At 46.2% G+C, this 27,045-nt stretch overlaps 1 protein-coding gene across 2 annotated transcripts in view; it reads right to left on the bottom strand.

Annotated features, from left to right (window-relative positions):
- Nucleotides 1–27,045, bottom strand: part of WIPF3 (WAS/WASL interacting protein family member 3) — a 62,364-nt gene that overhangs the window by 21,615 nt on the left and 13,704 nt on the right. The window contains exon 2 of one of the 2 annotated variants that reach the window (XM_036230436.1): nucleotides 24,274–24,423. In XM_036230436.1, coding sequence (XP_036086329.1) covers nucleotides 24,274–24,366 — 93 coding nt within the window. In that variant the 5' untranslated portion in view covers nucleotides 24,367–24,423. Of the gene's footprint in view, nucleotides 1–24,273; nucleotides 26,571–27,045 lie in introns of those variants that run through there. The other variant, XM_036230435.1, reaches the window with a different exon arrangement.

The following is a 27,045-nucleotide window of genomic DNA, read 5'->3' as shown; positions in this document are numbered from 1 at the left end:
TGCGATGCTGACTTAATGCTGGCCACAGTCACCTCTGGATTCTGTCGCCCGGGCCTTCACGCCCCTTGTCCTGCTCTCCTCCACACAGCCGCCAGAATGCCCTGGATAAGCGACATGTCTCTCCCCGCTATAAAACTCTGCCTGCTCCCACTGCCCTCAGAACCAAGTTCAAATCCTTTCACTCTGAGTAAGGCCCTTTGTGACCAGCCCGGACCTTCCGCTCCTTGAGCACTCCTTGCTGGAGCTCACCTCTGGACTTTTGCTCGAGCCAATCTCTCTGCTCTTTTTTTACACTTGTCTCTTGGCTACTTTCCAGGAAGTGTCCTGACCCCAGAAGGCCTGGGGAGGAGCCTGTGTTTGTTCCTAGAGCAGCATGCTTCCTCTCAGCAGACCACTGGCCTCCCAGACCATGTCGTTCTGCTCACAGCTGGCACTGGTTTTCCATCTCGCGGGGGATAAAAAATTCAAAGTCCTCCTGAGCAGAGGCTTCCGGCGTGGCTGCATGTCCGTGTGCTGCCTTGCGTTTACTCTGAATGCCAGCATCTCCCTCCCCACCCCAGGGTTACAGAGCAGCTGTGTGGCAAGTGCGACTCCTGGTACTTATTCCCAGCAACAGCGACAATTTTGATTCCAACATGAATTCCAAGTCCCTTTTAGTAGGGGATTCTTAGAAAAGCAGGAGACTATGGGTTGGGAATGGAAAGCATAGACATAAAGAAATATGCAGAAAGAGGGATCTGAGATGCGTATAAACAGGGCCCGTGAGACAGATTTCAGAGGCAGGGATTAGAGCGTCAATTATCCCAGAGCTATGCATTTAAGAAGGCAGTCAACGTAGGGATCGTGGATCAGACGGTGAACAAAAAGACATCTTTCAGTACAGGTGGTGGGTCTTTTATCTATACTGATAGCAAATTAAATTCGTAAGTAGCTCGCAGAAAGTGCTGGAGAGAGGGGGCCCGAAAAGATGGCAAACAGGCATCAGTAGAGCCTTGGTTATTAACGTAACCCAATCCTACTTAAATATTGAGTGCTGACTCGGTGCCAGGCATGGGTTAGGTGTGGGGGGATACAGCATGGGTAAGATTGCCAGCATCCTTTCTCAGAGAACGTATGTGTGAGGGCGGGATTGTCTATGCACGTGCATTTGCATACGTTACATACACACACGTACATATAGTCCTCATTTATTTTCTGGACCAGAGTCACTCACCTGGTCTCCACAGTCAGGATTTTGATCTGTCTCAGAGGACTGTACTGAAGACATCCATCGACTCTCCTCCAAGTGCTTCGGTGACTCTCTGCTCTCTGCCAAATCACGGTATCCAGCCACACCGCCCCAAGGAACCCTACAACCTCATCATATTGCTCGAGGAGTTAAAACTGCTCTAGATTTCCGCCGTGTTTCTTCTCTACCCCCGAAGCCTGTGCTCACGCTTCTGCGTCTTCTGGGACTGCTCCCCCCGCCTCACCCATGACATGCCTGCCGAGCCGTTTACTGCTTTTAAACTTCACATCAAAACCAGTTCGTAATTCTTTTTTCTTTTTCACTTCTTTAACTCATCTTTTCCTTGGATGATCCACATCCGGCACCAAAGTACCTTGTCATTCTCTATGGCACTACTCATAGCTTGCCAAATATTATAGCTTTATATAGTGGTCTTTCCCCTTCTTTTTGAGTGGAGATTCTTAGCATGCAAAAACTAAGCTATTCCCCTTTTAGTATAAGTGTATCTTGCTTTATATATATATATATATATATATATATATATATATATATATATATAAAAAAACCATGTGAGTTATCTACCAGTATTTCACTGAAATGAACTTTATATCAGCCCAAGCTCCTGGAACTTTGAGATCCGTCTGCTCCGACGGACACGCAGTTGTGGGAAGAGCTGCTGCCTTCGGGGTTATGCCACAGCCCTCACCCTTCAAACCGTCTTCACACTTTTTATCTCTAGATATGGGGGTTCAGTTCGGCACCATTTTCTCTTTTTTGATGATGCCAATATTCCCAGGCTTTTGAGACTCAAGCAAAATTAGGAGAAAACCTGATTTTAAAACCTGCATTGGATCTGAAAGGAACAACTTTGTAATCTCAGATAGATAGATAGATGATGATAGATAGATAGGTAGGTAGATAGATGACAGACAGACAGACAGACAGATGCCAGCATTGCCAGTCAAGGCTCTGGCACCAGGCGAAGCGTTGCTAATGAATAATAATACATAAGTTTGAAGAGTGTCTCAAAAACTGGTTAACGTCCTATATCTTCTTTTTCTTTTAGAGAAAATGTACTACCAAAAAGAAACATGCTGCCCCCGCCCCCAGTAGATTAATGTGCAAACCCTCGTCCATTTCAGCTCGTGGCATCAGCATGACCGTCCCGTTAAAGGCTCTCTCCCTTCCATCCCGACTCCCTTCCCTCTTCCATTTGAAATAACTCGCCTTCGCGGAGACCTGGTTTCTCCTCTCTACTGTGCGCACAGAGGTGGTGCTGGGGTCCGCGTCAGGAGGCCGCGACATGCGAAGGGGGACGCCGACCACGGCGGCGATGACCAGGAGGAATGGGGAGGCATTCGTGCGTGCCGGGCACCGCTCCAAGTCCTGCACGAGCACTTCCTCATTTAAAGGGCCCCTAACGACCCCGCGGTCTAGGTACTAGTTACTGCATGTCCTGCCCGGCTTACAGAGGAGGCACAGGGGGACACAGGCTGTCTGGCCCTAGTCAGCGGAGCGCCGAGGGGTGAGCAGGCAAGTGTGGCTCTCTTAACCCCCGTGCTATAGCGTGGGAAATAGTGAAGGTGAAACACCCAGGAGATACGGCAAACCAGAATGTGCCAGCAGAGCGGAAAGGAGGCAGGGGCTTGGGGAGGGAAGGGTATCGGGAGGGAAAGAAAGGGCGGGGGGAGTGGCCGAGGGAGAACTAGAGAGAGATGCTTCTAAGAAGGAGGGGCCCACGGAGCTAAGAGCTGGGCTTTGACCAAGCCAGAACGGAAGGCAGAGGCTGAGTGGCGGACTCTGAGAGCAGTCTGCTCGGCGCAGTAAGTGCGAGCCAGCAGCTGCCCTGGCGGGGGTTATGCTGAGAGCACGTAAAACGGAAACTGCACGGAGTAACCCTAGTAACCCTACGCTGCGAGGCTGATACCCTTGGCTGTAAATAGCCTGCACCTGAAACCCCTTCGTCAGGTAACCAGGTAACGCAGTAGCTGCTGCGGGCCCACCCTGCTGGCGCCCCTCGTTCTCACCAAGCGTCGGCCCCCCAGTCTGCTCTCGTGCCTCCCTGCAGGGCAAAACGCAGGGCCTTCAGCCTATGGCCTCCCTTGCCAACTCCGAAATAGGTAAGGAGTATGAACATTGCCCAAATACGAAAGGAGACCAGAGTAACAAAAATAGCCAAGAGGGGGTAAACCCAAAATTTCTGGAAAGCTCAAGAGGCTTCCAAAGTATTGTACCTATGATAAATAATAGTGTAAATGGATCTAGACCTTCTTTTCTCACAGTCTCTTTTCTAGGTCCTTCGTGTGGTGAGTCCAATGGAAGCTTCTGGATCAGGACTGGATTGGACTGGATCCTAGAGAAACAAAGACTAACAGCTTAGCCCAAGGTCAGCACCAAAATGACCTCTCTGCTGGATCTGATGGTGTTCTCGTGTATTCCAGAGCCTGCTTCCCAGTCTCTCTGGGCCCCTCGGTCACCAGACTTGGGCTGCTCCACGTACGTGCTCTATCACTCTGTAACTACCCTCGGACTTAGGTCAAGCATAAGTAAATATAAGAAATTATTTCCATGCCGCAACTTCAGGAAAAGTATACATTCTTCTTCTAGCCTCGCCAGACTGAGGCTATTGTTCTCATCATTCAACAGGAAATATTCGCTGAGCATCTCCTATGCGCAGGGACAGAGCGGGGGGAAGCCAGACACTTCCACACGTAACTTGCTGGGTCAGACTCAGAAACATGCCAGCAGAGCCGAACCGCCTGCAATCTGCTCAGATTATCTTCGGCCGCTGCTGGCATTTACGCGACGTAGAAGGCTGGCCACAGAGGAAGCTGAGTCCGCAGCCCCGGGCTTAAGTTTCCAACTGGCTGCTGAGTGTCTCCGTTTAAGTGTCCCACTAGCACCTGAAATTCAAAACACCCAGAACAAACTCATCCTCTCCCCTGTGTTACTCCCAAAGACAGACAGACAGACAGACGGATGGACACAGACATGCATACCAGTTACTCCTCTTGCGATAAGGATCTCAGCAACATCCTCTAATCGACCAGGCTCAAAACCAAGAACTTCCTATATCACACTCCGGACATCCTGTAATTGGTCAAATGTACCTACTATCGACTTTCCTTTCAAAACACATCTCTTCTTCCCACCACCTTTTCTCGTTCCGCCACCACTTTTTGTGTTCACTCCCCATTTCTCACCCCCCCTCCCCCACTTAAACCGCGGCTCCATTCTTAGCCATGGGAGTAGATGAGGCTTCGGGTGGGCAGGCGGACGTGGGAGGTCTGAAAGTCATGCATGTACTTGGTCTCCTAAGGGCCCTCTTGCCTTCAAAATCTCCACTCTCCAGGTAAACGTTCATGTCATTTCACCCGCTTTCTCCTTTAGGTCTAGATGAGACGTCTACCGAATCAGGACAGAATTCGCTTGGCACGGTGGTCAGGCCTTCTGGAACCTGACTGCAGTCCGCGTTCCCAGCTCACGTCCACACATTGCACATTCCAGCCACACCTGCCTAGCTTCCTGTTCCCTCTATCGGTCATCCACACGGTGTCTCGAGGTCAACGCATCCCCGCTACGTGATATGCCCTTATCTTCCAACGCCGCCAATTAAAATCCCAATCATCTTCCAAGGCTTGGCTATCAAGCCTTTCTCACAGAAGCCTAAATTAATCCGAGAGTCAGAATTAATTCTTTGCATTTGAGAAACTTAATCCAGATAAACAGATATCAGCTGGGGTTTCCTCAGCCTTTGAGATCTAGAGGAGACTGGCTCAGAGCCTGATGTGTGATGCCCTGGGAAGCTCAAAGCCTCCCAAAGATTTCTCCAATTTCAGGAGTTCAGGTCTCATGGGCATGTTTGCTCTTGGGTTTTTACTTCCATACCTCCTGTCTCTACTCTAATCCTTATGGTCTCAGAAAACACCTCAAACCATTCACATGAAGCATTCATGAGCACGACAGACTTTACTGAAGTGTGAGCGGAGAACAGGAAGGCTTTGCACTGCAGCAGCATCAACAACCTGTCACTGAATCCTGGGCGCCCTTGGCCCTCAGATGGCCTTTGACCATCTTGACACAGGCGGACTTCACCTGGTCTGGCATCCCCCCCTTAGTTACCACCTCAAACCAGTGCTCTGGCTCCTTCCTCTCATTCCCCTTCTTAACCACCCTTTCCCTCTGCCCGACCTCTTATGAATGAAGCAAATTCTTACCCTTGCTTCCTGTGGTGCAGACTAATCATTTTTATTGTTGCCTTGTTCCTGCTCTCAAGTTCCACACCCCGACTCCTCCACAGTTTATCAAGATGTGTTCCCAAAGACAGGTCCCTCCCTAGGAAGAACTCTGGTGTCAGCTGCTGAAATCAGGTGTTACGTCTTGATGTGGATCTGTCTTTCTCCAAGTTAAGTTTCTTGAGGCAGAAATTATGTCTTAATCGACCCTTCAGCACAATGGCTTATGTATAATAAACACTCCAAAAAATTCACTAAAATAAAATCGGTTCTTCAGTGTGAAAAGACAGTGTGAATCAAAAATAAAAACAAGGACTTTAGTCGTGAGAATCACAGAAGGAGCCCACGGGAGCACCCGAAGTGTGACTCATGCAACAGACTTTTATTAACGACATTCCTGTATATTTTTAATAAAATGGGGCCACCTCAAAGCCTCCTTTAAAAATACAGTAGCATCTGTTTAACTGAATGCCAGCAAGTCTAGAGAACAGAAATAAATTGAAGGTCGTGACAGCTGCAATGAATCAAAATGAAATGTTGGCTTTCCTTGTTCTTAATAACCATCAACACGGCTTTGTGACAATTATGACAGGGAAAGAATTTTGTTTAAATGGAACAGGCCTAAAAGAGAATTGTCACAGAATAAAGGGGGGAGGGGTTATTTTTAGTTCACTTCTCTCAGCTGTATTTTTGTCTTACATCTCCTAAAATTAGGCCCGCTGATTGAAGCTACATGTAATCAGAGCGGTGTGGTTCCTGCACTGAGATACAGCCCCATCCGCTGACCTTTTGCCCCGATGGATCTCAGCCACCATGGCATCTCAGAAAAGTAGACTCTACCCTCTCAGGAAGGGGCTATAGCCCTGCTCGAGGAAAGGGCATTTAAAGACCACTAGGTTGCTGGAAAAAGTGATGGCCGCCGATCCTCTCGCAAGCTGAAGACAGGTCAGATGACGAAGCATCTGGAAGTCACAAGACTCTTTAAGGAATATAATATCAATAGAGTCAACAAACATCAACTCCCTTTGATGTGCCGGCTGCTACTCTGATCTCTAGTACATTTAATTCCATTTTAAGAACCAATAGTGCTTGTACTGGCAGAAAATATGACTACATTATATGAATGTAAAACACTAAAAAATTAATACATGAACATTTTTTAAATCACTTGAAAAATCCCACTAATCTTTGGTACTTATCCATTCATTCTGAGTAACAATGCCATCAAAGGAATAATTTTAAAGATTATGAATCTTTAACAAAACAGAGACTTTAAGTCCTAATAAAATCTGATGTTGATAATGGGGGAGGCTGTGAGCAAGCATGTGGGGGCAGGAAGTGCCAGGGAACTCTCTGTACTTTCTGCTCAATTTTGCTGTGAACCTAACACCGCTTGAAAAAAAAAAATAGTCTGTTTTGAAAAAGTCAAATTATATACACACAGAGAGAGGCATTCCAGTGTTTATGTGGAAATATTTTAAAGAAAATCACAATATTAAAGCACTCTGGTCACAGAAGGGTCGTGTGGGGGTCAAGGAATGCTGGAAGCCCCAGAAAACACCAATGGCCAGCAGCTGGTCCCCAGGAGTTGGAGACCTGGAGTGTGTTTTATCATCGAATTAGTGGTTGCCTGTACAGAGATTTTTGAGCTGTTTTGTTAACAAATGAATCAGGCACTTCATAAACAATCAAACAAATCTGTAGAAGCAAGGCACCGTGGGAAGATTTTGGGAAGAGTCTGGAGAAGAAGAATCCTCAACAATGGCTGTCAACTTTTTTTGTGGAATAAGGTGAAGCATAACATAAAAATTTGAAATAGAAATCCGAAAAACAAGTTTGTTTATTTATTTATATTTTCCCCCAAATAACCGGCCAAAATGCTGCCACGATTCTCTGGGAAAAAAACACAGCACGGTTTAGCTTCTCAAATGCTGGGTCGTGAGGGCACAGAGCTTAACTGCGCCATGTCACAGAGCCAGGGTGCGGGCGAGGTGACAGAGGCGCCTGGGCTGCAGAACGAGGAGCTGTGTCCGTGCCCGGAGTGGGTGCCAGGCCTTTCCACCCGACCCCACGGCGACAAAGGTCTGTGATCACCCAGTTCTGGCTCGACCTATACTCTCTTCTATGCCGCAATGGATACATATCACTCTGTATTCTTATTTTTTTCATGTCTCTTATGTGAGGGTAAAGATCAATGGGCTTCACCGATCTGGGAATTGCTGCGGCCTTCCATAATGATTTGCAAAAAAAAAAAAAAAAACCCCAAATGAACCAATGAACAAAACAAAAAAATCCACAAAAACCCAGACGTTAAGAGTAATTTACGCCTACCCACAGGTAGATTTTAAGAGTTACTAATGAGTGGGAAGAAAGTAAAAAGTAAAAATAAAAAAATCCCATTTTCTATTAAGAGCTGGTGATCTGACAAGGCAAAAATAAAGGTAAATGAGAACAACAAAATGCAAATTAGACTATCTAAACTGATAATGACCCCGTCTTATTGGTTTTTAAAGAGAGAACTATCAAATGTTTTACTTCTCAAAATTTCAAAGGGAAAAATAAATTTATTCAGTATGACCAACATTTAAGGAGGGGAAAGCTATAGTTTTTAAAGATAGATAAAGGAGCTATATCATATGGAAAGAGCTGGGGAAGAACGAACAAAGAAGAAAAGAGGAAAATGTAGAAACACCCAGAACCTACGCACGAAGGAGGGGAGTGTGTGCTGTTTACAGGGGGGAGAGAGGTAAGTAAACGCTCTGAGGGAGATGGCCGGACCTATTTTTATCTCTATATCTACACACATGCGTACACATACGAGAAATACATGAAAGAAGGCATATTGAGAGACAGAGAGAGGGTTGCCAGAAAAAACACAGAATGCCCAGTTAAATCTGAATTTCGGATAAACAACCCGATCTCATAGTAAGTCCATATTTGCTTCCTAGTTATACTAAAACATTATTCGTTTTTATTATCTAATTCATTTCGTTGTTTAATTGAAATTTTAGTAGAACTGGGTGTCGTGCAGTTTCATTTACCAACTCTGGCAATGGAGACAAAGTAATAAAGGGGAGGTAGAATGAGAAAAAGTGAAGGAGACAAAAATAAGGGGAGGAATAAGATGATTTGTAAAAAAAAAAAAAAAAAAAGAGCTCTCATTTCTTGTTTCTTCTCCGGTACCATTAAAGACTTTAAACCATTTTGCACTCCTGCAAATTCAGGTCTACACCGGATGTCCTGGGGGTCTCCCTAGGTTCACCCATCCACTCCAGCCATGACCAAGCCTGTCATTACAGCAAGAATCGCTTAGCAACAACAGGGACCCGGGGAGGGAGCCAACAGCTGCTGCGTGGCGTGCGGGCAGAATAGTTTGCTCTGCGATGGCTGCAAGACTGTCCTATAATGGATGCTAAAACGATCTAAGGTTGCAAGGAGTCGTCACAACTCTCCATATGAGCTTCCAGAAATAGCGGTTATCTGTGTGCATTGATTCTGAAATGCATTCTCCCTGCAGCACACTCAGCAGTTTATGTCATTAGAAGCAAAGGCCTTGGAGGCCTTTCGACAAGGTCTTAAGGGCAGAAGTCCTCTTCTCTGTGTTTTTCTGAACAGCAGACAAAATAAGACAAAACAGAACAAGGAAGAACAAAACAAAAGGAAAAAAGCGCCAAACTTGGGGGCATGAAGAAACAAGATGCAGGTTCTGGCTCGGGGTGGCTGACCCTGGAACTCGATTTGCCTCAGGTGACCTTTCCTCAAGGTGTGGTGCAGTCGCCGAGGACAGAAGCTGAGACATCACTGAGCCGATGTGGCTGGAGAGTGGCTTCTGCGCCAGCCTGGTAATGAAGGCAGTGTGCACTCGTTTGCTAGGACTGCCCTACCACAGTACCGCAGCTGCAGTGGATTCAACAGGGGAAATTAACACAGACCTAGGGGCTCGGAGTTCAAGATCAAGGTGCCGACAGGGCTGGTTTCTTCTGCGTCCTCTCTCTCCGGCTTGCAGGTGGCTGTCTTCTTCCCGTCTTCGCACGGTCGTCCCTCTGTGTGGGTCTGTGTCCTAACTTCTTCTTATACACCAGTCACACTGGATTACGGCCAACCCCAACGACCTCATTTAACCTTACTTTCCTCTTTAAAGACCCTATCAGTCACATTCTAGGACTTCAACATATGAATCTGGTGGTGGTGGGGGACACAATTCAGTCCATAACATGTTGGGTCTGTGACTTGGTGTTGAGGCCATATAGCCATAAGCCACACCCCACTACTAGGTACCTCTTTGCTTTACCTGAAAAAACTTGGTGATTGTGAGCAAGCAACCTGGCTTAGGTTAGTTCTGCCTCAGGGTCCTCTGCACGCCTCAGTGCACTGAGCTCCTTCTATGTAAAACAGGACACCCAATTTGACCCTGACCCATTTTAACAGTGTGTCAAGGTCATGTCAAAATTAGTCCACCTGTTGCCACACAATGTTATCTGTAGTAAAACAGTAACACCAATAATCACTGTTAAATGCTGCACACATAGGAATGCCACACTCCAAATTTGAGCTTCCAATTTCATCCCCCTGAGGATTAAAGACCTGACCACAGCTGAAAATTCTTCTGAGGGTCTCAGAATAGTGTTCTATAAATAAAGAGAAAATCTAGGAGGAGTGCATCTCTGGTGCGGCCTTTCAAATTCCTTTTACGCTGATGTCACCACCAGCAGGTGGCTCGGCCGTGTAACATGAGCTTTGGTGACACCATGAACCCATGGAGGGTGCACTCTCATTCACTGAACACACATTTCCTGAGCAGCTCCCAAGGCCATTCTGAAGGTCAAGGCCACATGCTCTCCCTCCTTGAGTTTATCAATGTGCAGTCAAGACAGTCGATCAACAAATCTAAAGTGTAAGGTGTTTAAACTTGGCGAGATTCTCCCAGACGTGAATGCAGCAATGAAATGCGAGCTTTTGCTTTACAATGAGTTCACATGAATTCTAAAGCCAGGAACATGTTAGTAAAAGAAAAAAAGAGCATCCAAACGCACAACACTGGCAATGAACACTTTACAGTTCTATTCCCTGCTAAGTGCTTCACAGGTATTGTCTTCACATCACTATAACGAAGCAGGTAGTATTTTAATGGAGAATGAAACCAAAGCACAGAAAGTGCCCAGTAATTTGCCCCAGGACACAGGATATCCAGGACAGGCACACGGGAAGTCTGGCTCAGGAGTCTCAGAACCCGCATGCTATGCCGCCTCTGAAAGGAGGGTCGGTCGCCTCAGTCACCGGAAGGTCCCCGTGGACATGGAACGTGAGCCGCACTGTCGGGGAAGGCCGCTCTGCCAGTGCTGTGCTCAGGCGTCCTCACTCTCGCTGCCCTGCGGCTGGGGGGACGTCCCGGCCATCTCTGCCATAACCACAGCCCTGGAGGCGAGGGACAGAACACGGGCCGAACTGCCCGAAGGCTCTACCAGCTGCGTGACTCTGAGTGAGTACTAAACATCTCTGGGCCTCAGTGTCTTCCTCCGCGAACCTGCAATGACTACGGCGAATGCTGCCGGCACCCCCTGCGTACCCGCATGCTGTTGGTGGGTCTCTGCCGGGACTCCCTAGAGGGTAACGTACTTCCCTGCAGCACTGCGGAAAGAGCCGGAGGGTGACAAGAGTTAGGGGACGAAACCCCCAGCTCTCCACCCCTCGGTGACACCAGGCAGGTCCACGCAGACTCTTGGGGTTCCCTGGCAGCATGGAGCGCCGACTTCCCACCCCCCTTCACTTCTTTCTCTCCTTCCTCTATTCTACTTCCTCACCCCCTGAGTAGGGCTTCTGAGAATCACCTCCCCAAATCCTTGCCTCGAAGACTTTTACGGGAACCCCAAATGAGACAATGATCTCATCTAGCTCACAGAGGGCGAGGGAAGATCGAACGAGACTCTCTGAGAAGGCGTTTGTTAAATTGTCAAGCCGTTTACCGTACTATGTTAGGGGATCGCTATCGTGAGTCATAACTCGAAGGCACTACTACAACTGCCATGGAAAAGTTTCCATGCCGAAAAGCGACTTTGGACGCACCCCCCCTTTTTTCCAAACTTGTCTTCCCAGCATGAAACTCAGCCGTCATCACGGGTCTGTGGCAGAATCTAAATGTGGCAGCAGAGAGAACCAGAGGTTTGGTGAAATGCACGGACTCCCCAGGAGGGCGTGTCGACAGGAAGGGGCAGCGTACAAGAAGTTACAGCAGGTCGGGGAGCCCTGAGGGTCAGTGGTCTGGATGTCAAAGCAGAGAATTAGCAGACTGGGCGCTTGCGGGGTTCGTCCTAGTCTTAGGTCTTCTGGAGTCTGGGCCTTAAAGCAACACATTCTGGAACAATGTGTCCCAATATAAGCTGTCCTGAGTCCGTTCATGTCGCCTTGGAGCTAAGCCAAGGGCGGGCTTTTGTTAGTTTAGCGTTTCCATCGGTTCCTCGCATCCTCTCTAGGAGGCTGGATGATACAGTCAAGTCCTCTCTCTCCCCTTGCCAGGCCTCCCCATATTTCGTACTAGAGAATCCAGCCTTCGAAGAACAAGTTTAAAGCTCTGGGATAGCCTTTTTCTTTAGGTATTACCTAACGACGATAAAAATGAAACGACACAAAGACAAAATGAAATAAGAAGAAAGTCAGCAGTGACCCCCCCTCTCTCCCACTAGGACTGTCCCCACCGGGCAGCCTGAGAAGTGCAGGGCAGAGAAGTCCAAGGTCACACAGAGCGCACAGGTGAGGCAGGTGGACAGGAAGCGCCACTCGGAGCCAGCCCGACCTGCACGGGGTGTGGCTGGTCTCGCCAACAGACTTCGCCTCCATGCGCCAAAGTGCAGCAGGAAGAAACGCCATTGAACTTCGTAAAGTTCACTGAGCCTTTCAATCAATCACTTGACTGCTGCCCTTATCCAAGCCAAACAGGCCGCATCTGGCTCTGTTACTAAGGGAACATGTATGTGCCTTGAACACAAAACTGAATTACTCATGTTAACATAAGTCCGTGGTCCTCGGTGGCCGTGGTGAGGAGAAACAGCCATGGTTTTTCCCAGATGATGGTCAGGAACTGATGATCCAGGGACATGTTTGGTCAAAAAAAAAAAAAGGGGAGATGAGGTTGGGCTAAAATGAGAAAGAGAAGCCGATGTGTGAGTTTGCGTGTTGCTGAGAGATTACTGGACGCTGCCGAATGGAAATGGAGAAACCAGTGTGCCAAAGAGACAGTCTCGGACACCAGGCAGTGACCCTCACAACTCACTCCAGGGAGCTCCAGGGAGAAGGGAACGGCCGTCTGTCTCCCCGCCCCTCTGAGTCCTCCAGGGACGGCCTTTCCTGGCTCAGAAACAGAAGCCTCCCTGGGCAAATCCCACTAAGGTGAGTGGACCTGACAATAGCCGAATGGGGCGCAAGCGGGTTTACTGTGCTCCCGGAGGGGACACTGTGAATCCCAGGGAGACGGTGCTCCAGGGAGGGCTGGGGGAGCAGGTTACGCGGCTGCCACTAACCGAACTGCACACTCGTCTATGTCAGACACCGGGCTGCTGTTTTCAAAGCCTCATTTAAATTCCTTCCTTTACCACCCTGGAGTGTATTATTATTCCCGTTTTTTTCAGGTAAGGAAACGAGATCTAAAAGGATTTACCCAGATTCCAGTAGCCACCAAGCCTGGAGCCAGGTCCACCTGACGTGGGAGGCTGCGGCCATCCCTCCCCACCTCGGGCGTCCGCCCGCCGCACGGGGCTGGTACACGGGTGCCCCGTTGGCGCAGGGCTCTCTGCCGCCCCGGAATCACCATTATTACCGGTAGCGAGTCTCCATTTTAACTACCTCAACCTTAGCTTTCCTCAGTGATTCTCCAAGGGGGAAGAAGGATGGCCAGCTCCCCTGGGAGGGCCCAAAAGGCCTTTGAAGACGAGACCAATGACATGCCACGTTTCCAATGACTCTCCTTAGCAAATGGCTTTTTTTTTTTTTAATCCTTTCTATTGGATAAAACAATGTGCTTTGGTGCATTTTTTTTTTTTAAGCAATAGTTGTTAATAAATGGCAAAAAAAAAAAAAAAAAGTCACTCATAGACTAGCCCTCAGTCGTGTTTGCGTGAGGACCCTGAGCCAAAGGAATGGGTTTTGCGGGGCCACCCAGCCCGGTGTGTCCAGCCTTCAGTGGAGGCTACACTCCTTCCTGGTCACCATTCTGATCCCCAGCACAGTTGTCTTTTTTTCCTTCTAGTCAAACCAATAATACAGAAAATGTGACGGTCTGCAATGCCCTAGTGTAAAAATCTATTCCACACTTGTGAGCTTTAAAGAAATCCTGTGTACCTGTGGTCTGACCTCTTGAGAATGTTGTTCACCTGCTCAAGAACCCACAAAGTGTTTTTTAAAGCCAAAGCACACTTTCCGAGCTATCTCCACTCCCAGAGATTTTGCATCAGGGTTGGTTTTAAAGTTCCTTGCTCTTCAGTGCTCTCCAGAAGCCTTCTGCAGTCACCAGAGGCATTTAGTCAGACAAGAAGGAATGGAGAAGGTGGAAATTCTTCCCTATCTGGGTGACCTTGGCGTTGAGAAGAATTTCCAGCTGGGAAAGCCTTCTAGGGTCATTCCCACCACTGTCCTCTGTGCTTTGTCTGAGAAGAAAACACCAGATAGTGTTAGATGTCCTTGTACCAGGGCAAAGAACGATAAATGCAACAGTTTCACAAACCACTGTGTGTTATCTGGAGTGGGGTTGGCACTAGGTCTCAAGGTTTATTTAAATAGAAAGTAGCGAGAGAGATTGTGGTGGCCCGCTTCACGGCTCCTTTGACTCGCCCTATCAAAGCCACTTGTATCAGTTCTTAGTCTTAGGAGAGAAAAAAAAAAGCACCTAACCATTCCATAAATCAGCTCGACGATTATGGTTGACACACCGCTGCAGGGAAGTGGCACTAAAATTTTCACCATTAAACGCCTCGCAAAACAAGGAGCCACATTTCATGGGCCGAGGGCAGGGGTGTGGGGGAGAGGCATGCGGAGAGCTCCAAGAAGACATTCTGTGCCTCCGCGGGTCTTATTTTTTAAAATTAAAAAGCATATAATATTTGGTTTTAAACACCCATCTGAATTCGTGAGAGCATGCTACAGAACTCCCTCGTTGGCTCTAAATCACCTCTATCTTGCATATTTTGAGGTTGTCGATGTCCGTTCATTTTTTTTTTTTATTATAGAAATTAACATGTACGAAAGTTGAGGGGCATAAGTAGCACCTGTGTACATCATCCAGTCTCGTTCTATCTTCACCCTGGCCTGCTCATAAAAAACACATATCTGACATTAGACGACGTCAAAAAAAAAAAGAAGAGCTTCTAAAACTGTAACTATAGAATTAGTAAACAGAATGAACTATAGTTTCTGTCACTGTTCAAATTCCCCTGATGAGCAGAGTTTTAAATGGAAGCCTGAGCTAGGCAGAGAAAGACCAAGCCATAGCATGTGCATCTCAGCTTCCTCAAGCTCACACGAGGCCTGAAGAACATCTTTCTTTGCTTTCGATGGGGGCTCAGAGCCAGGCAATCGAGAATTCTTGCGTGAGCGTCACCATTAAACCTTCCAGGAAAACGTGTGCCCTTCCGCTAGGCAGGCTCTTGGTCTGCTGCTGCCAAAGCGCCTTGTAAAACGACAACTCGAAGAGCGGCTGAGAAAACAAAGCATCCTCGGAATGTTTAAAACATTTGAACCAGGCTGCCATTTCACTGGAGTGGATCGAAGGACACCTCCAGACCTCCAGATCACGGTGCCCTCCTCACTCACGGCCCTGGTCCCACCGCGGAGGGCTCCATGCTCTGATCTGTGGCCGGTTCCAAGTATCTCTTGTTACACCCGCAAATTCAGGCCACTGAACTCAGCACGAAGCCCGGAGATAAGAGAAGACAAACTGTTCGACTCCTCAGCAGGCACCGGCATGGCGGCGTCTGGACGCCCGGGAGTGGCAACCTCTGCCCACCTGGTTTTGAACTATTTTCAGACTACTGGCCTGACTTCCTGCTTCGAGGAACTCAGGCTCCCAACCTTGATCTTGACATCTGGGGTCTGACCTTTCACCCTGCACTGACCACAAGAGGCCTCAGGCCTTGACTTATCAGTCCCTGACCTGGTGACTTGCCCGGGTGATTTCTGGTCCATGAAATAAAAGCAGCTACCATCGGCCGAGCCGGCTTTGGGCAAACACAGCTTCTATGGTCTTATTAGATCCTGACAAAATCCCCTGATTACAGATGAGGAAACTGAGTCACTAAGTAACTTGCTCGACACCATGTAGCGGTGTACGGTACAGCAGGGATTCACTTTCCAATCTGCGTGACTCTGAAGCCCGCACGTTTTTGTTTTGTTTTGTTTTGTTTTTAACACACCGCATCGCAACATCCCAGGCCCCCACTGAACCCAACAGCTGGGCATAGTGAGTGCTGTCAAGGCCGAGGAAGATGGAAGATCCAAAGTAGTGGCCGGCTGGCGCGCAGTGGGTCTGCCATGTAAATTACAACGTCTTTGCTAAGCTCTCTAGTTTTGGAAGTAATGCTAGGTACTGAGTGCCTACTATGTGCCCAGTACGGACTCCCTGTCTCGGAGTCACTCACTAGCTGCTCCAAGTTGACTTGCCTATTCCGCAGAGATCTCAAAGCATTAATGAGACACGCTCAGCACCTGATGCTCAGAGACGCAAGCTTAGGAAGGTGATAGCAACTTATTTAGAAGACACGGGGCTCTTTAAAGGTGAGAGTTCAAGGGTCTCACATGCAGGAAATACAGAATGAAGAAGCAATGCAAGGGACGCGGTTCTGGCCCAAGCTTCTCTGGATTCAGGTTCTGATCCCTTCACAGGTAGAGACTGGGTAATTACGCGCAGCAAAAGCTGCGTAAATTTGCATGATGGCTCGGTCAAGGTGAAGGGCACAGTCTGCAGTCACCGAGCTCACAGGCATTTCCTGTACCCACTGTGTGCCCAGCAGACACCCAGCGTACTGAGCCCATCGACAGCTCAGCTGTAACTAAAGACAAGGCGTAACTGGTTTCTTTTGTAGTTCATCTGCCTCTTCGATGCTGATTCTCTGCTGTTAACCCATGGGTTTTATTCAGAGGGTAACTTGCAAAAGGTTTTTTTCTATTAAAAAAGAGGGGAAAAAATAAGCAATTCAGGGGGAAATTATGGAGCCATAAAGAAAAAAGAGAAGGGCAAAATTAGCAGGGGGCTTCGGGATACAGGGAGAAACCAGAGAGCTCTGACATTGGTGTGGGAAGGGGACCCTTGCCTTCCTGGCTTTTACAAGACCGGCGCTCTAACCCCTGAGCTATAGGGTCTCGACTTCCTGGCTTTTAGGTTCAATCCCTGAGAAGGTCTTTATCAAAGGCCAGTGGGTTTAGTGGTTCGGAACAGGGGCTCTGGCACCGTTCTGACAGCATTTGAACCACAGCTCTGCCAGTGACCGGCCCTGTGACCCAGGGTAAGTCACCTCCCGCTCTGTGCCTCAGTTTACTCGTCCAAGAAAGGGGAATAACAACAGTAGTCTGTCTCAAAGGGAGACCGTGAAGATGAACTCGGTTATGTGCTAAGCACTGAGAACGATACGAAGCATACAGTAAGCGCCGCCTGAGTGTCCGATGCGATCGTCTTCGGCACCTTTTCTTCCACACACACACACGTTTGGAAATGGGGGAGCAGAGAGCAGTCAGTCTCTCAGAAAGCCTGAGGAGGAGTCCGGGCTCCGCCACTCTCTGGCCGTGCGACACTGGCACCCTTGGTGACCTCTCCACGCCTCAGTTTCCTCAACGGTAAAATGGCACTATCCAGGCCCACCTCGTGGGATCGTCGTAGATGCGAATTTAGATAACCCACATGACGTGCTTAGCACAGCGCCTGTTACACACGGCTGTTCAGCAGGTGTCTGCTATTATTATCATGTATTAAGATATGACCCAGTTCAGACACTCGGTAAATAATCATTTATTCATTTTTCTTTTAAAAAAATCTTTCCTTCTAATGATAAAAGCAATAAAGGGCCTGTGTAGATTTTCGAGAGAACACGGAATCATTAAAAAAAAAAAAAAGAGTGCAGAGATCACCCATCCCCCGCCCAGGTAAACGCTTGATGTTATCGGTGTCCTATCTCTTTACGGCCTTTGCCCGGGAGCCACATAGACACACAGTTCTGTTTCAGACAGCTGGGCCCACTCCACCCACGTGCAGCCTGCCTTACCTCACGTCACGTCACCTGTCTTCTCATTTAATATTCGGGGAAACACGACGTTCCCCACCGCAGAGATGCGCTCGAGCTAGCAGGGTCCCGGCACCCCTCCCCACCTGCTCGCAGCTCTCTCCCCCGGCTCGCGGCTGGGTATCTCATCGCCAGCAGCACCCTGACATGGGTAGTTTTCTCTCTTTTTTTCTGGCCAGAAAGGGAAGAGCAGCTTCAGGGAAGGCGTGCACGGCAGCAGAGATCCCAGCTCCAAACCTGGGTGGCCAGCCTAAGTACGACAGTGTCTGTGTGAAAAGACCGCCCAGGGGCAGAGGGACGGCTCCCTGGCAGTTGTCTAGGAATCATTAGTTACAGGAATTCTAAAAGATGCCAAAGGCAAAGAGGCAGCAGATTCAAACAGGCTTGGATTGGTAGGTGCTGCTAGAGGCGCCTTCGCGGATCACCCTTTGGCCTCGCGCCCCAGGGCATCTTCCTTCAGCATCCTACGGCTCTAGGATGACGGATGACGTGTGAGAGAGGCTTATGCTCCCGGGTGCCTATGGGATTCGATAGAGGCCTCTCACTCTCACGAGTGAGCGCTGGGAGGCTTTTCTTGCCAAGTCCCAGGCATCCTGAGCACGTGACATGTCTCCAGCATACCACGGCAAGCCTTTTCCTTTTTGTTCCTGCCACCCCTCCGGCCTCACAGCTGTGAAAAAGGAAACACATTTAAATACCGTCCTGAGTCCTGAATGGCCCTTTGGAAGTGTGAGTGGCGGGTCCCGACACACCTACCTCTCTCTCGCACAGACCAAGCATATCTACTGCAAAGGCTGCCTCGGTCCTGCACCGGAGCAGCGCCACCGCCAAAGGGGAGAGGGAGAACCGGGGTTTTAAAATTACTCGAAGACAAAGGTGTCGTTTTGCAAACCGTTACGCAGAGACAAATGTAATACAATCTTAATAGCTTGGATGATGCAAAAACATTCTCTTGGCCCCCGCAGCCACTGCCGACCCTGGGTAAGTGTCCCCAATCCTTTATTAGTGACACTAATCAAAGCGCCAGTGCCAAGAGAATCTAAATGAATGACAGTATTTAAGATTTTTTAAAGCCTTTCGTTATTCCAAATGCACCACTAAACATGCAAATTACCTTTTTCCAGAAGTAGGGTAATATGCAGTTCTAGTAAGCCCCCTTCCACCCAGCACGCCCTTGCCCCCGCAAATTTTTTAACTACAGCGAACACAAAACTCTGCAAAAGGCTCTCATGGGATTTCAGATACCGCTCCGTTTTCCATGTTTTCTTTCACAGAGTGACATGTGTTTCTCTAGGACACGAGCTCGTGCATCCTAGAGATGGTGAGAAAACCTCCCAGCGTAAGTCATAGCTGATATTTCCCGACGCTCTGGAAAGTCTGCCTCGGCCATGAGTCATGCAATCTTTAGGCTACAAGGAGAAACATTAACTCATGGAGTTGCCTGAATGCAGACAAAGACTCAGGCAAATAGTATGGACGGAACAGAATAGCGAGGGGCCACAATATGCTTCTCTTTGTAATGGCCCGTCAGCCTTTTTAAAAGTTACCCCTGGAAGAGGCAGGCAGAAACACATGGTACCATAGCATCTTCCTACTCAAGAGCTTTGCTTTTCATGGTATATAAATGATTATCGAACCAATTTCTTCTTTGTTTTTAAATAACGGTTTCCTCCTTAGGATGTTTAAGCTTGAACAGCAATGTTAAAACATAAAGCTACAAAAACTTATAAATCTTTTTTTTTTTTTTAAATAAACACACCTGCTGTGGCCATGACTCTACTGTCAGGCTTTGCCTGGGCAACCTGGCTTCAAAGAATTTATCAGCTGAGCAGAGACACACATATTTCCTTCCTCTTGTGTAGATAGTGTTATGAGATTGTGACGAGAAGACAGAAATCACGGGCTCTCAAGGAGTTTATTCTGTCATCTCGGACACGATCAAGGGGTCAGATTCGAAAACAAAAGTTCGGTAAAATTTGCTGCATTTCAAAAATCAAATCCATTATCTTTAGATTTCTAAAAAATTACATTCTGTAACCAAAGCGACAATCATGATTTAATGGTAAGTGGACCAATGCACCATGCAGGCAATGTGTATATTGCTATTGCATTTTAAAGGGATGAGATAAGGGAATAGAGCTCAAAAGACAGGGAAATAGGGGGCAAGAAAAACAGGGAAGCAAGATGGTGAGGGCTATCTGGCTTTAGGTAAGCCTGCTCCCCAACTTGCCAGGTTCCATCAGACCTTAGTCTGCTTCCACTTCTACATTCTTGGAAAAAGAAAAGATGCAGTTTAGAGAGGAGGTGGAGACCAGGAGAGAGAGGCAGGAAGGGAAGAGGTGAAAGGTACAAGGAAGCAACCAACAAACTTTGAGGCCTCGTCTCATCCACAGGTCTTCCAGAGCTAAAGCGATGCTTGTAGGATGCTTTTCATTATAGATGATCAGACACATCGCACAACATGCCCTTCCTTGCAAAGATTACATAGAATAAAGTCTGCCATGCTGGCCCACGAGCACGGATGTTTGAAGTCCTGAACGATAAATATGAAGAGGTTTAACTCCCTATCTTACCTCTATTTACACAGATATTCATTCGTGCATGCATGCATCTATCCATTCATTCATTTAGTGAGCGGAGCGCCAATTGCGAGCCAGGCACCATGGACAGAAAAGCCTACAAACCATAAATGTGGACCCCGGTCAAATAAAAACAAAATTAAAAACCGATTACTGCTATGAAGGAGGGTTTTAAAAGTATGTGACAAATGCCAGTTTGAAGTCTCAGGAAGTGATGCTCCACGGAAGTGACAATCGAGCTGAGATGAGCAGTTTCCAGGCAGAAGGGACAGTTTTGCCAAAGTCCTACAGTAGGAGACGTGGCGAGAGGGGCATAGTACGAGGTCTGAGAGGTAGGCGGGAGCATGATCATACAGCCGGAGTGGGCCACAGCTAAGGGGGGATGCGAAGTCCTTGACAAGGGATGCAGGAAAGGGACCTGATCTGATGCAGGATCACTGGCTAAAGGAAACCAGCTGTCTTGTAGGACAGGTGTTGGCAAATTTCCCATAAAGGGCCAGACAATAGATATTTCAGGCATTGTGGGCCAAGAGGCAAAATCATGGATTGTATGCAAATTCTATATAACAAAAAAGAAAACAAATTTCCACGGAATACTTATTGCTGAGATTCAAAATATAATAATGATTGAGTATAATTTTAAAAATACAGGTCGACGAGTGAAATTTTTGTAGAGGGGATAAGAAGTTGTTTAATTGGTATTCTGCCACCGTAGCCATAAACAAGATGTAAATGAATGAGCATGGCCGAGGACCAATAAAATTTTATTTATGGACCGAAATTTGAATTTCATATAATTTTCATGTGTCCCAAAATATTATTTTTCTTTTGATTTTTTTCAATCATTTGGAAATGTAAAAACCATTTTTAGCTTGAAGGCCACACGAAAACTGGAAGCCGGGCTCTGCCCTGGTTTGTCACCCTCTGCCGTGGACGGTCCCACTTTGCAGGTGTCTAGCTGTTTGCTGAGGAGAACCTTCATTTTGGCAGATTTCTACAGGGCGATCGTATGTATTTCTCGATGCATCATATCAAAAGACTTGTGATGTGAGGTCATTCTATTATAGGTAACACTAAGTTTGATCCATTTCGAAGGTGGATTTTCCCCTTTGTAATTAGAAGCCATCTGATGGTTGATACTTGGGATCCTATGAGCATCCTATTCCCCCAAAACCTTTTCCTAAGTGACTTTAGCTTTTATGAATGCTCCTTGCCTGAGTCAATCATCATACTAGAAGTTATAAAATAATTTTGATAATAACTTTTAATAGCTGCCTAGTAGACCACTGTGTGGATTACATAATTATTTATTTATTGCATCACTTGGTATTAAAAATTTAGATTTCCTTTTTGTTCTTTTTTGGTTGCTATTACAAGTAATGCTTTCATGAATATCCTATAGCTAAATGTTTCTGTACATCTATAATTAGTTACGTAAAGAAAATTACTTGAAGTGAAACTGGGTCATAGAGTCATTTTTCAAGGATCTTGATTTAAATTAACAATTGTATTTTAGGGAATTATATGAATTTTTGCTCCCATTAAGAGTGCTCGGTTCCTAACATTCCGGCCAACATTTAAAAAGTGTTATCACCAAATTGATAGATGAAAATGATTTCTCATTATTTTAATTTGTGTTTATTTAATTGCAGTGAGATTGAAACATCTGTATTTCTTCTACCTGGTCAGATCCTATGCCCATTTATCTATCTTTTCCATATTAATCTTTAAAAGCTCTTTAAACACTAAGAACACTAATTCTTTGCCTTTTAATATGCATTATAATTTTTCCTCAGATTGTAGAAAAATACATTTTTTATTAAAACTTACATGGTTATTTTCATCTTAAATTGATCTGATCCTCCATGAGACAGATTACAAAAAATATTAGAAATGGGGAAAGGAATGTAAAAAATAATTAAGCAAATGCAGAATTATTTTTATTATGAACTTAAACATCTTTCAAGAAAAATAATTTCCTAATGAACTTAAAAATTTTATTATCAGCATTCAAAATTCTCTTTTGATCTTTCTTATTGACTGTAATGTTATATAGCTGATTTCATTAAGTTTTTAATCCATCGTTCCACATCTACTTTACATAATTGGCGCAGTTATAACTGTAATTCTTAATTAACATTGTGGCACAACGCAATTTTTAATTAACAGCGCATTTTGTTTAGTTCTCATCAACCATCTAAGATGTAATTTTTCACTAGGATAAATTGCATTGTTGTGCCTATCCCTAGATAAATTCTTTCTGTTCCTCTCGGGTTGAATTCTTAAGTCAGTCTCAAAAATAAAACAACTGGATTACCAGGGGGAAAAGTATGATACATTCAGGTCGATTACTTTCTGCCAGAGAACACTGCAGAAAGACTCGCTCTGCACTGAGCCCCAGGTGTACGTGTGTCACGAGCAATAGTTTAGAAAGAGCTTACTTTCTCAAATTCCCAATAAAATGGGTTCTGGTAAGTTCATTTATTCTGGCTCAGTTTATGCATGTATTGTGGCATTTGAGGTTATTGTAAGGAGCACTTCGGTGCTAACAAGTCTGTGTAAGATCCATACGACAGTTTGATTTATGTTTCCTTCACTTACGCACCTTTATCACCTGTGGGGTCAAATTCGACGCTTACTCCTATTCTATCTACCAGTCAGAGAGCTTTCAGATAGAATTCACCTTACACGCTTGCTTTCCACTCTCTTCAAGGGCAAGGGCCAAGTTTCAGGCAGGCATATGTCCCTGGCATGTCAGATACGGTTGGCGTGCAAAGCTAACATCCTAGGCGGGGAATCCCAAGCGCACCCTTCTGTCTCCGTGGCCTGTGGCCTCGCAGCGCGGCCTCAGATCCCCCTTCACAAACAATACTCCCATGGTCATGTCATCACGGATCTGAGGAGAGGAGTGGCTTGGGAGCGGATGAATGGCAGGTGAGGCTCAGTTCCCGGCCTCGGCCGACTGGGCTCCTGTCATCCCTAGGCGGTTCTGCCTCTGCATGCCATATCGCCATGGCAACCATATCTTTCATCTCCCACTGAAAACAGGGGCTGCGGTTCACGCTAGACCTCACTCTCTGAAGGCCCCTTGGAGCGGCGGCTGAGGGCGTGAGACGTGCCCCAGGTTTTCCTCAGAAAGGTTCACTGTAAGCAGTAAGCACTAACATTCTTCTCAAACAAAAGGGGGTGCTTTGGCTTGCCCCTTCCCTGGGGCATTTAGCAATATCTGGGGATATTTTTGATGGTCACAATTGGGGGTCCTACAGGCATCTAGTGAGCAGAGAGGCCAGGCATGTTGCTAAATATTCTACAATGCACAGAAAAGCCCTCCACGACAAAAATTATCTGCCTTCAAAGGCCAGCGGTGCCAAGGTTGAGAATTCCTGTTCTAAAACGAAATAACGGCCCTCTGTGCCTCTCCTTCTAAACCCAAATTAAACTATTAAGCCAAGACAGAGTATCCGGCAACACAAATTAAAATAGACCGAATTCAGTTTTGTGTAGATAGGGATATTTCATTTAGAGATTTGTATTTCATTACGGCGTTTCGTGTGACACTGCTCTGACTGGGGCCCAGAACCAGGCACCTGAAGCCCAAGCTATGGTTAGTGCCATCGTTACGCTCTGGAACTTGGCTTTGCAGCGCACCTCACTGGCTGTGCGCTTCAGCACCAGCTCTCACGGGGCCTTTCCAGTGAGACAGGGATACTCGGGACATCTGTACATAGCACCAGGAATCAGAAGAGAAACATTATGTAGACAGACGATACTGAGGCAGAGCCGCCAAGGAATGGAGAGAGAGAAATACCTGGCCAGGCTGGTTTGGAAGCCACCAGAGCCAGCTACCGAAGATGCTGCCTGCCACAGGGGAGCTGAGCGGTGGCTGCTTCTGAACATTTAGAACCTTACGGTCAAGTGTATTCAAAGCAGCTTATGCTAGACAGGAAATCAAAAAAAAAAAAAACAGGTCTTACCGGAGGTGCTGACGGTGGGGGAGGAGGAGGAGCCCCCACGGGTGGAGGGGGTGGGGGCAGAGGGGGAGGTGGCGGCGGCGGTGGCACGGGCATGTGTCACAGTGCTGGCGTCTCTCGCTTGCGAACGGTCCAAAGAGAATGGCTTCCGGTCTGAAAATGAGAAAAGGGATAGGTTTCAACTCGAATGCCTTTATGTTCATGCACAGGTCATACATGTCGTGCAGGCATATGAATATTACAGTTACATTCTCTAATTCGCTCCTTCATTCATTCACTACTGAGTGTCCACTGTGAGCCAGGCATTGTGTCGAGTGCTGGAGGTTGAAAGAGCAGCCAGATTCCAGAGAGCGTTAGATGAGAAAAAATGATTTAAAAAATTAGCTATTTACGTCTCAACGGTAATAGAATATATAAATATATAAATAGTGACATCTCATGCCTTGACGATTTTTCCAAATAACTCATTTCTACCTTTTTGGCATTACACTTTGAGTTTTATTCTTTCCGATGCCATTCGAAAGCATTCTGTACCATCTCCCATTTTCCTCTTCAGAGCACACGATGAGACTTAAACTTTTCTGAACGTCACAGGCTCCACGTGACTCACGATGCCAGCCTCGAAAAAGGCTTAACGAGGGGCATTCGTTACTTTCCTGCTTCCCGCTCTGCTGTCAGCTCTGACTTTTCTTGCTGTTCCTCTGTTATTGCTACACAGTCCCCTGGGCGGGGGCCATGACACTTCCCCTCGGCAAAGACTTCCTAGCTGGTATTTGCTACGCAGAGGGCTTCTGGGCACGATTTTGCAAATGCAGTTATGTTTCAAACAGTTAATATCGTAGGCTGTCGGATCTCCAAATAAATACGGTATTTATCTGCAGAGCACGTATGAGCGTGTGTGCATGCGTACGTGTGTCTTGGAATCTGTATCGAGACACACTGCAAAGGCTTAAAACTTATACTGAAGAAATACCCCACAGTTTATCTGAAGGAGGAAAATCTGTGTGAGACTCTAAAAACAATGTAAGCAGAAAACAAAAATACATATCAGACTTAGGCAGGGGTGAATGCGCGTTTCTTTTGTCTCTTTGGTCACTGGAGGGTCAGAACAAGGCCTGTGGTTGTTTCTCCAACTTTAAAATCCTATGACATTTGCATTATTCCATGTTAATATTCTTATCTCTTGGAGATAGAAGGCAATTATGCAACATAGTACTTTATTCTTAACAGAGTCACCGATTTTGCTTATTTAGTAGATATTAGCTCTCTTTATCTTTTTATATAGTGGCTACTACGTGACAGGCTAATCGCATTAATTTCTACAACAGTCTTCTAAGGTCAGTGGTTTAGTCCCAACTTTATAGGCAAGAAAAATGGCATATGGAGGCATTAAACGGTTTGCCCCGAATCACGCACAGCTAGTAACTGCTAGACCAGGGATTGGAGCCTCGGCTGATCAGGCTCTTACATCCAGCTTCCTTTCAACGTGATTCCTTTTATTGTAGTAAGATGCATCTAACATAACATTTATTATTTTAACAATTTTAAACGATCCAATTCAGTGGCATTAAACACATTCACAACGTTGTGCCGTCATCACAACTATCCATTTCCGCAACTTTTTCCTCATTCCAAACAGTAACTCTGTACCCATTAAACAATAACTTCCTATCCCTCCTCTTCTGGGTGACTTCTATTCTCCTTTATATCACTGTGAATTTACTAGTTCTAGGTACTTCAGATGAGTGGGACCGTACGATCTTTGTCCTGTTGTATCTGGTTTATTTCACTTATCCGAATGTCGTCTAGGGTTGTTCATGTAAGAGCCCATGTTAGAATTTCATTCCTTAATTGTATGTATACATCACATTTTGCTTATTCATTCATCTGCAGATGGATACTTGGGTTGCTTCTGTCTTCTGGGTACTGCGAATACTGCTTTCGTCTCTTTTGGGCATATAACTTGGGTGGAATTGCTGGATCATATGGTTCTTTCTTGTTTTCGGCAGGGTCAAGAATCCTCTAAAATTGTACAAAATTTTAAAATGCTATAAAATGTATATGGAAGTTCAACTTTTTGTGGAAAAGAGTCCAAGATAACTTTTCCTGAGTTCCAAAGAAGTGCATGAGCTAATCATGGTAAGAGACCACAATGTTCTTATAAAGTATCCTCCCGAAAATTACGAAAGCCTGATAATTACTGTGTCGCTGCCTCTTCACTTGATTGTAAAACAAGGACAGAAAGACTGAAAAAAAAAATATTCATCAGAGTCCACGGCATAAAACTATAGTAAAATTAGGCAGAGGGTAATTAGTACTTCTTCCAGATAGCATCGATAATATTTTATTACACAGTCTAATCTACTCAGTGATGCAGGGTCAGACAAAGCTGGCATTTTACTGGCTAATTGCTAAAGCGAGTTGGATATGAGTCCACGATTTAGTTGGAACAAATATCAATGATCGGTTATTTGTATTTTAACAGTTTCTTTCACAGAGGCGCTAGGCATATTCTTTACATGACCCTTAATTCAGTGGCGAAAATAGTTTCAGCTAAAAATTTATGGTAGAAATTAAAGTGTTGGTTGAAGTATTAATAGAACAACAGAAAATATAGAAGTCTCATTATATGAGGATTTCATCTTTTAACCAAGACAGGTGAGACAGACCTGCTTACCTTGGTGACTAACTAGATAGTGACTACAAGAGTAACTTTAAAAACTTAAATGTTGCTTACCTAAGAGTTTTGCTATTTATCTGAGGAAAAAAGACCAT

This window comes from Rousettus aegyptiacus, unplaced genomic scaffold (assembly GCF_014176215.1).
Source record: "Rousettus aegyptiacus isolate mRouAeg1 unplaced genomic scaffold, mRouAeg1.p scaffold_m13_p_13, whole genome shotgun sequence".
In the NCBI taxonomy this organism is placed as follows: Eukaryota; Metazoa; Chordata; class Mammalia; order Chiroptera; family Pteropodidae; genus Rousettus; species Rousettus aegyptiacus.
Note: the sequence above shows the minus strand (reverse complement) of the source record. Positions and strands in the feature narration are given on the sequence as shown.